The sequence below is a fragment of the Hyla sarda genome, chromosome 7, assembly GCF_029499605.1.
Source record: "Hyla sarda isolate aHylSar1 chromosome 7, aHylSar1.hap1, whole genome shotgun sequence".
NCBI lineage: Eukaryota > Metazoa > Chordata > Amphibia > Anura > Hylidae > Hyla > Hyla sarda.
Genome location: NC_079195.1, coordinates 79,056,252 through 79,065,459, shown reverse-complemented (window position 1 = coordinate 79,065,459; position 9,208 = coordinate 79,056,252). Strand labels below are relative to the sequence as shown.

Genomic DNA, 9,208 nt, shown 5'->3' with positions numbered 1-9,208 from the left:
CTGTCCCTATTTTGTTACCTTAAGGGGGTTCTCCACCATAAGGTGATTTTAGTACGTACCTGGCAGACAGTAATGGACATGCTTAGGATGGATCTGCACTTGTCTTGGTGCTAAATGGCTATGTCATGAGATTACCAAAACACTGTGGCTAGCTTTTTGAGAACTTGCATTTCCTGTTTGACTTTTTTTTTTTTACTACAAATCCTACAATTCCATTTTCCTCCCTCCCACATATCGGCCACCCCACCCATTGAAACAAAAGGCCTGTGGTTTTCAATCAGGGTGCCTACAGCTGTTGCATTAGTTGCAGATTGATCCCTCTCCCACCAAGCGATCGCTCCACCCGTTGAAGCAGACAGGCTCCCTGTCATCAGCTGAGTCAGGTCTTGGCCGCATTGCAAGCTGGGAAAAATCCGAGACAACAGTCATTTTGTATGCTGTTAAAAATAAAAAGTGGAGTGAAAATCACAGAATTGTGAGAAAACTGTCACACACAGGTACAGACACTATATTATGAACTACACTAACTTTACAGCCCATGTAGCATAGTCAAATAAAAAAAAAATCCTGGAATACCCCTTTAATGCGCACCCCGCTAAGGTGGGGAGAGAGTGCTGCGCATTTGAGGCAACTTGCAAAACCCAATTGCTATTGACTCTGTAACTTATGACCCATTTATTTTTTTGGGGGAAAAAAAGATATTATCAGGGATATTTTGAAAGAGTTTTTTTTTGGGGGGGGGTTGAGTTTAAAATTTGGGAGACAATGTACTCTGGATTGGTACATTGGAGTAAAATTCTGGGAAATTAAAATGAGGGAAAAGGATTTAAAATTTAGTACTCCATGGAAGTGTGATACTCCCTGAAGCAATTTCTAATGTAGAGGCCCGGATGATTGGGGCAAGTGTCACATTGAGTGGTGGTGTCCTTCTGAACCCACCCTCCTGTGACACACTATGCATTTTTGTCTGGGATTGTCCCATCTTTCCAGTGTGGGGTACCTCAACTGGAAAGTGTTGGCCTGGGATAATCCGGGTGCCCACAGTTCCAGAGGTGCTGTGGCCCGCACTTTGACGTTCTCCAAAGATGAGGGCCTTTAGAACTTCCTCTTTGAACTGCAGGAATTTTCCTGTGTTGCCAGCGTACTGTGACAGTACAAAAGAGTTATACATAGCAAGGCTGCAACTTTTTGTACCACGCCCGCGTTTTCTGCATGGCATCATATGGCTTGAGGACTTGATCAGAGAGATCAACTCCCCCCATATACCGATTGTAGTCCACAATACAATTGGGCTTGAGGACAGGTCCCGTGTTACCTCGCACAGGGACAGGGGTGCTGCTGTTACCATGAATTGTGGTCAGCATAAGGACATCCCTCTTATCCTTATACCTGACCAGCAGCAGGTTTTCATGGGTAAGGGCACGGGACTCACCCCGGGGGACAGGTATGTGGAGGGAAGAGGTTGGGATCTTATACTTATAAGTGGCAGTGTAATACATATAGAAGGTTTGCATAGAGGTGAGGATTTTGCTGCAAGAAGCCTAAAATGTTTGTCTGGGAGATTTGGTGGAGATGAGTTGTGATCGAGAGATGTCTTCATGATGACACAAGACAGATGGAGAAGAAAGCGAAAAGTGAACGACATTGATAAGTGTGAGTATGTACTGTACTGTGAGTATGTACAAACGATATATCCGCTATTCCAATGGCAGTGAAATGAGAGTCCACGACCAGGTTATGGTTTAACAGAGGCTTTACTGAGGTCAGATAGGTGTTCTAGTCTCTACAGCTCGGCCAGAATCCCAGAGAGGTTACCAGTAACACGGAAATGGCCCTGCAACTTGCTCGGACTTGTAGTTGTTGTAATAGACTTTAGTTCAGCCACGCAGACTAGAATAGACTTGATCAGTGTCTTGACTTTAGTAGAGACAGCAGACATAGATGAGATGACTTACTGACAATGTGGCTGGTGTGCAGGCTGTGTGGCCTCCAGGTGCACTGGACACAGGATCTGTGATGTCTGCTTTGTTGTCCTCAGCAGAAAAAAAAAAAGCAAAAAGAGGCAGATTGCAGCACCTCCCTTCCTGATAAAGGGGAGCTGTGCCAAAAGCCCATAGGTCAAGCTGCAGGTCATGTGTTTTACTAGTGCCCTCTGGGTAACATGTGATAACATCATGTGAACATCAGGTGACCTCCACAGGTCCTTAATACAGACTATACATTGACATACTGACTATAATCCTATTACATTAAATAACACTATAATAACAGCAGGGGAGACACTGCAGGAGAGTCCCCAGGTCATGAGGGACTCCTGACAAGGCCTAAATGTCCTGTACTGGGACATCACACTATGTATACAAATGCTGTGAAAAAATATCAGAAACGAGAGGACACTGACTTTCAGTAACATAGTTATCTACATACTGTATGCAAAAAGTCAATAATATCCTAACCATATGGTTGAATGTAGTTACCATTTGCATGGAGCAACTATTTTCCCTGTAATATAATACAATAGGCTTAAGGACTGATATACATTTTCTGACAAGCTTTGCTGTAAGCAGAAAAAAGCTGTAACGCTAAACAGAGAACAAAACCTATGAAACACACCAAAGGTCTACATAAAAACAAGTGGAAGAAAACCAACCATACTGGAACAAGCACCGAAGAAATGAAATCTACATGCAATGCAAGTAATGAAACAAATTGGGACAATGATATAGCGGGTTCCATTCCACCATCATCATCTACAACAACATTAACAACATGGCAAGTATTGTCATTAGGAATCTTGGTGATAGAGTCCATTGTTGGCACCTTTATGAATGGTCTTATGGTGACTATTAACTTGATCAACCTGCTAACTCAAAGGAAACTGAACTCTTGCGATTCAGTCCTTACATGTCTTGGTTTGTCACGACTCACTTTCATGTCTTTGCTTTTAGTGATTTACTTTGTCAGTTATTTAGCACCTAATGATACTAGTTTAGCAACTAACTTGCAGTATTCATGGCTGTTTTTTAGTAACATAAGCCTTTGGTTAGCCACATGGCTGAGTGCCTTTTACTGTGTGCGAATTGTCAACATCCAGATACACATTTTTACTGCATTTAAGACACATTTTGATCGCTTGCTCCCTTTCCTCGTACTCACCAGCATAGCAATATCTGTGTCCTGCTGTAACTCTACTGCATACTCTGGTGCCAGCCAGACATTCGATGTGAGTAAATTTCAGAAGAAAGATAATTCAACCCCATTTGCTGCATTTGGAAATAACTTTGGAACCTTCATGACCCTCTCTATAGCGGGTTCCATTCCACCGTTTTTTCTGTTTTGTGTTTCCACTGGCCTGGTGGTTGGCTCTCTTGTAAAACATATGAAAAAGATGAAAGAACAAGAGCGAACAGGGTTCAGGGAGCCGTCATTAGATGCCCATTACCGAGCAGTTAAAATGATGGCTGCCTTCTTCATATTTTTCTCCCTTTACTTGATGGCATTCATCCTATATGGATCAGGACAGTTGGATGATGATATGCTAAGCTGTATGGCTGCTTTTCTGATTGGAGCTTACCCATCCCTACATTCTATTCTCCTTGTGATTGGGAACCACAAACTCAAGCATGCCTTGGTGGCCATTCTACAGAAAGGACATTTCTACCAAAAAGAAGTCATTCAGACCATCAGTGACTAAGGGTTTATTCACCAAGAGCATTTATGTTATATTGTAGTGAAATTTTAAAACATTTTGGTTTGTGTAGACGTAGTTTTTTTAAAGTTTTTTTTTCAACCATAGCCTTTTTCACAGCTTTTCTGTTCCTTTGATGTCATACCAACTTTAATGCTGATAATCTGTCTTAAATAATTAATTAATTAATTAATTTCTGGAATATAATTAATTTTTACTAGTTAGTGATTGTGTATTCTATAAATATATATGTCTGAAAAGTCTATGAAGAATTGAGTCAATACAATCATAACCAGACCTTTGTCAAAAATATATTTGCATAGGATCCTGCAACAGAGATTTAGTGGGTTTTCCTGACACCTACATTTCTTTTTTAACAATTATGCCTATTTACTACCATATATTGCATGATTTGTTCAGGGGTATTAATTCATACAGAGGTTGGGGTCAGCCATAGTATTATTGTGTACTGGCACTGATCTATTCTCATACCCTTAATGTTTTTTTATTATGTTTTTTTACAGTCTGCTTTTGGTGCATTTTTGGATTTATTTTTAGTTTTTTTGGTTGTATTGTGTCCATATTTTCAGCCAATTTTTTGAACAATAACAAAAGCTACAGCTCAAGAAACATCTGTTTTTGATTGAGACATATTTTGGGACATTTCTGCCTCAAATTATGTCTCAAATTATGTATCAAAATACATAAACAGTTCACATCCTTAATTTTACAGCTGAAACTATCATGGATGTAAAAGTAAACAGTGTGGGAACTAAGGCCCTTTTTTGGGGACAGACAATTTTATGACCCATATAAAGTTCAAAAAACTGTGTCTACGCATGGGAGTATCATTCTCCAGCTGTTATGCTATATTTGCATCATAGTTTCTTATTATTTTTGCCTCTTCACTATCCAGTAGACACAACACACACATATTACATATATTTTATGCTACAGCATTGCCTTTATTTATGCTGCATCATTTCTGACTTTATAAACTTCTGCCTTTTTAAACCTTACTAATTTAGTATATTCACTGAAAGTTCTAGGATTTCTTATCTGGACCAAACATATGGTACTGCTGGGTAACCTGTTGTGTTATGATGAGCAAAGATTCTCTTAAAGGGTTACTCCGCTACCCAGCATCCAGAACATTGAGTTCCGAACGCTGTGTGCGGGCTTCCGTTCACGCCCCATCCTGTGATGTCACGTCCCACCCCCTCAATGCAAGTCTATTGGGCAGGCCGTTACGTCACGAGGGGGAGGGTGTGAACACAGAAGCCCGCACACAGCGTCCGGAACTCAATGTTCCGGACGCTGGGGAGCGGTGTAACCCTTTAAGAAAAATAGTCTTCTTTCATATGGATTCTCCAGGGATATGTAAATGTTGGTAAAATAACAGAGCACTAGAGACCTAGGTTAAAGGATGGGGAGGTGGGTGGAATGTCTGTACCACAGAATTCATCCAGAATTGCATTTGAATTGCAGTTTATAATAGGGGTATCTTAGTATTTGGCAGAGGGACCTTTAAGATCTTTCAGGAAGCTTTGCAGCACCAAGGGCTACTCTATAGATTCATCCAAAGATCTCTATTTATGTGTATTATCAGTATGAATTAGATGGCCCCCTTCATTCTCAGTGATACAGCTTTAATCATACATAGGGTTCAGTTATTCTATTAGTATGTAAAGCATATTCCAGAAGAACCTTTGTGACTGCTCAAACAGACAATTTTTTTTACAAAAAGGAACAATTCTATAATATAACATTGTACAATATTTTGTTTTAATATCTTCCATTCAAATATCTACCATCATATTTATTATATAATTATGTCTATTGTAATGATTCTTTTTATAGTGCTGCAATATGTTGTAGAGTTCAGTAAAAATTAGAGAATAAATGAATGTGTCAAGTTTCTTTGTAATCCACTGTATTATTAAGAGTGCTCTTCTCTGTCAGTGTAAGGCTGGGTTTACATTATGTTTTTACCAATATGAGACCATATACGCTGGGGGGAGCTAAAACCGGGTGTGGCCCTTATGTAATGTATTTCAAGGAGCTGACCGGAGTGAAACCCTCATTGAAATACATTACATATGGGCTGCATACGGCTGGGATACGGGAGCACCGAGTTTTAGCTACCCCCAGCCGTATACGGTCCCATATTGATAAAAATTTTATGTGAACCCAGCCTTACTCAGGCTTTGTAAAGCAGTTTTAAAGCCCAAACCAAGTGAATTAGTTAAAATAAAGCACAGGTGCTACTTCCACCCTTGGTTTTGGCTTTGAAACTGCAACAAAACTGCAATGGATAAGAGCACCCTAATAAAATAAATGTTACATTTATCAATTGAGCATATATTGCAAATAATTACATAACCCCTTACAGAGTTACAGGCTAGAGGCAGAGGTGGCTCTAGACTTTGTGAGGCCTTAGGCAAAACTTGAAAACAAGGCCCTTATTGGCTGTCGCAACGTAATGTAAGTTGGCAACACCTGGCGGAAGGCAAAGTATTGTGTGCCCACACCTCAGAATTTAAGTTAATGGCAATGCATACAGTGTATACAGTCACTTATTTGCGACTTTTTTCATCCTACAGCCAGACATACTGGCTTCATAAATTCCCCCCTATGTATTGTTTAGTAAAACACAACATGATAGAGTCACATGTTTAAAGGGGTACTCCGCCCCTAAACATCTTATCCCCTATAAAAAGGATAGGGCATAAGATGTCTGATCACGGGGTTCCTTCTGCTGGGACCCCCGCAATTTCTGTGCAGCATCCGGCATTCGCTAAAGGTGTTATCCAGGATTCAAAAAAACAGGCCTTATTTCTTAAAGACTGCTCCCTGTCTGTCTCCATTTTGGGTGTGGTATTACAACTTGGCTCAATTCGCTTCAATGAAACAGAGCTGCAGAACCACACCCAATCTGGAGACAGACAGGGAGCAGTCTTTAAAAGAAATTATCTCTTTTTTTCGATTCCTTCACGTCCCCTCCCCCCGCCTACTCCAAGCATTCAGAACTAAATGTTCCAAACACTGGGGCAGTGGAGTACCCCTTTAAGCCTAGGCTAGATGACCACTTCACACAGGGCCAAATATAAGAGGAAAGATGCCCTGTGTAGTAGTATTGATGCCCCCCACCCATGGTAGTGTACAAGAGTGTCTAAAGAATCCAGGCACAAACGGTGTAGCTACCTTTAAGCTCCTGGTGCCCAGACATTACAAGTAAGCTCCTGGTGCCCAGACATTACAATTCCCTTTCGAAGTAAACCTATATGCCCTATGTGACTGAACAGGTTGTACACACTAAGGCCTGTCCTGACTTAAATTGTGTACTGCCATCTACAGGTGAGGTGATGAAACTGCTGGGTGAATGAACACACATTGAGTCAAACAGATGAGGCTGCATGACAGATATTGACTGTATTATTATGTACAATCATGTGACAGCGGGGTGTTTACTAAACCTAAAATTCTGTAAATCACCATGCATTGAGTCACATGGTAAGTGTAGCTCAGAATATTTCTACTCCCAGGTTGTGTTAGGCTGGGTTCACATCACGTTTTCCCCATACGGGAGCGCATACGGCAGGGGGGAGCTAAAACATTGCGCTCCCTTATGCCTTTGTATGCGCTCCCGTATGTAATTCATTTCAATGAGCCGGCCAGAGTGAAACGTTCAGTCCGGTCGGCTCATTTTTGCACCGTATGCACTTTTTCCCCGGACCTAAAACTGTGGTCAACCACGGTTTGAGGTCCGGTTGTAAAAGCGCATACGGCGCAAAAATGAGCCGACCGGACCGAATGTTTCACTCCGGCTGGCTCATTTAAATGAATTACATATGGGAGCGCATACAAAGGCATACGGGAGCGCAAGGTTTTAGCTCCCCCTGCCGTATGCGCTCCCGTATGGGAGAAAATGTAGTGGGAACCCAGCCCTAAGATGAAAAACAGGAAGCTGTCAAAATTTCAAGCATGTGGAAGATTCAATGGAAACAATGACGCATTTTGTATCAACCGTCCAAGCCATTTGTATCCATATGTCCCCATTGCCCCAAAGGTTAGTATCAACCTAGTTTGAGTTTCTTTGTGCCAATGCAAAATCTGTGACGTGGTTCCTTACTAAATAAGCCATTTATAGTACTCATATCCTCTGTGCAGCCAAATATGACACCAGTTCCTAGGTGTGTGGCTTCTAAAGTCTTTGGGGGAGATTTATCAAAATCTGTGCAGAGAAAAATGTGAACAGTTACCCATAGTAACCAATCAAATTGCTTCTTTTATTTTTTTAAGAGCCTCACAAGGATAAAATGATATGGGGTACTGCATCAATTTTCCTCTGCAAAAGGCTCTGAGAAATCCCCTGTGTCCCTTAGAGTCACTACAGAAGCTTTTTTCAAGGATGAGGGGTTACAACAATGATATATAGTCTATGGGGGAATTCATCAAGCTGTGCTTACATACATGACTTCCATACTGTTACTGTACACTGTGTTTCATGATGTAAGTGTTTCTTGCGTGTGACACATTTATCATACTATGACGGGGGGGGGGGGGGGGGGTTGGTTGGTTTCATAAATTTGGCTAACATAAGCAAAAACACTTTTTTGGCATACATAAGCAAAAACCAAGAAATGACTTCAAAACACAACTTTATAACACCCCCTCTTCTCCTCTGTGACTTTTCTGCTCTAAAGCCGCATTTGTGACAAAAATGTGCGATATATATGTATTTATTTCATTTTTTAAACACTTTTTTCCCCTAATTGTACTAACCTATTTTTTTGTATGTTTTTTTTTTTTCTTATTTCAGTTACGTGTATGCAAAGGACTACTTCGGACTCCGGTGACCAGCATTTATTTTTTTGTATGTTAATAAAATGGTTAATGAGGGCTTGTGGTGAAGTGTTTTTTGAAATAAATTGTTTTTGTGGCTTAGCGTTAGCCACAAAAACAGCTGGCACTAACCACCAATTATTACCCCGGTACCCACCGCCACAGGGGTGCCGGGAAGAGCCGGTACCAACATGCCCGAAGCCTCAAAAATGGCGCTCCTGGGCCTAGGCAGAAACAGGCTGGTGCTATTTAGGCTGGGGAGGGCCAGTAAAAATGGTCCTAACCTACCCTAGTAACGACAGGCTGTTGCTGCTTGGTTGGTATCTGGCTGAGAATGAATATACATGGAACCACACACATTTTTTGCATAAATAATAAACAAACAAAAAAAATAAAACGCATAGGGATCCCCGTATTTTCATTCTCAGCGCATTACCAATTAAGCAGCAACAGCCTGACATTACCAGGGTGGGTTAGGACTATTGTTACTGGCCGTCCCCAGCCTAAATAACACCACACGTTTAAAAAAAATTATTCCAAAAAATACTCCCCCACAAGCCCTCTTTAATCATTTTATTAATATTAAACAAAAAAAAAGCTGGTCGACGTAATCCACCGAATCCGAAGAAATCCTCCGCATACACGGATCTGAAATGAGAAGAAAAAAACACGGAA

General features: G+C 41.0%; 1 protein-coding gene across 1 annotated transcript; it reads left to right on the top strand.

Moving 5' to 3' along the window:
* Positions 1-2,602: 2,602 nt before the first annotated feature.
* LOC130283145 (taste receptor type 2 member 1-like) lies at positions 2,603-3,694 on the top strand. Its single transcript, XM_056532338.1, has one exon. The coding sequence runs from the start codon at positions 2,603-2,605 to the stop codon at positions 3,692-3,694; it is 1,092 nt and encodes a 363-aa protein (XP_056388313.1).
* The last annotated feature ends 5,514 nt before the right edge of the window (positions 3,695-9,208 follow it).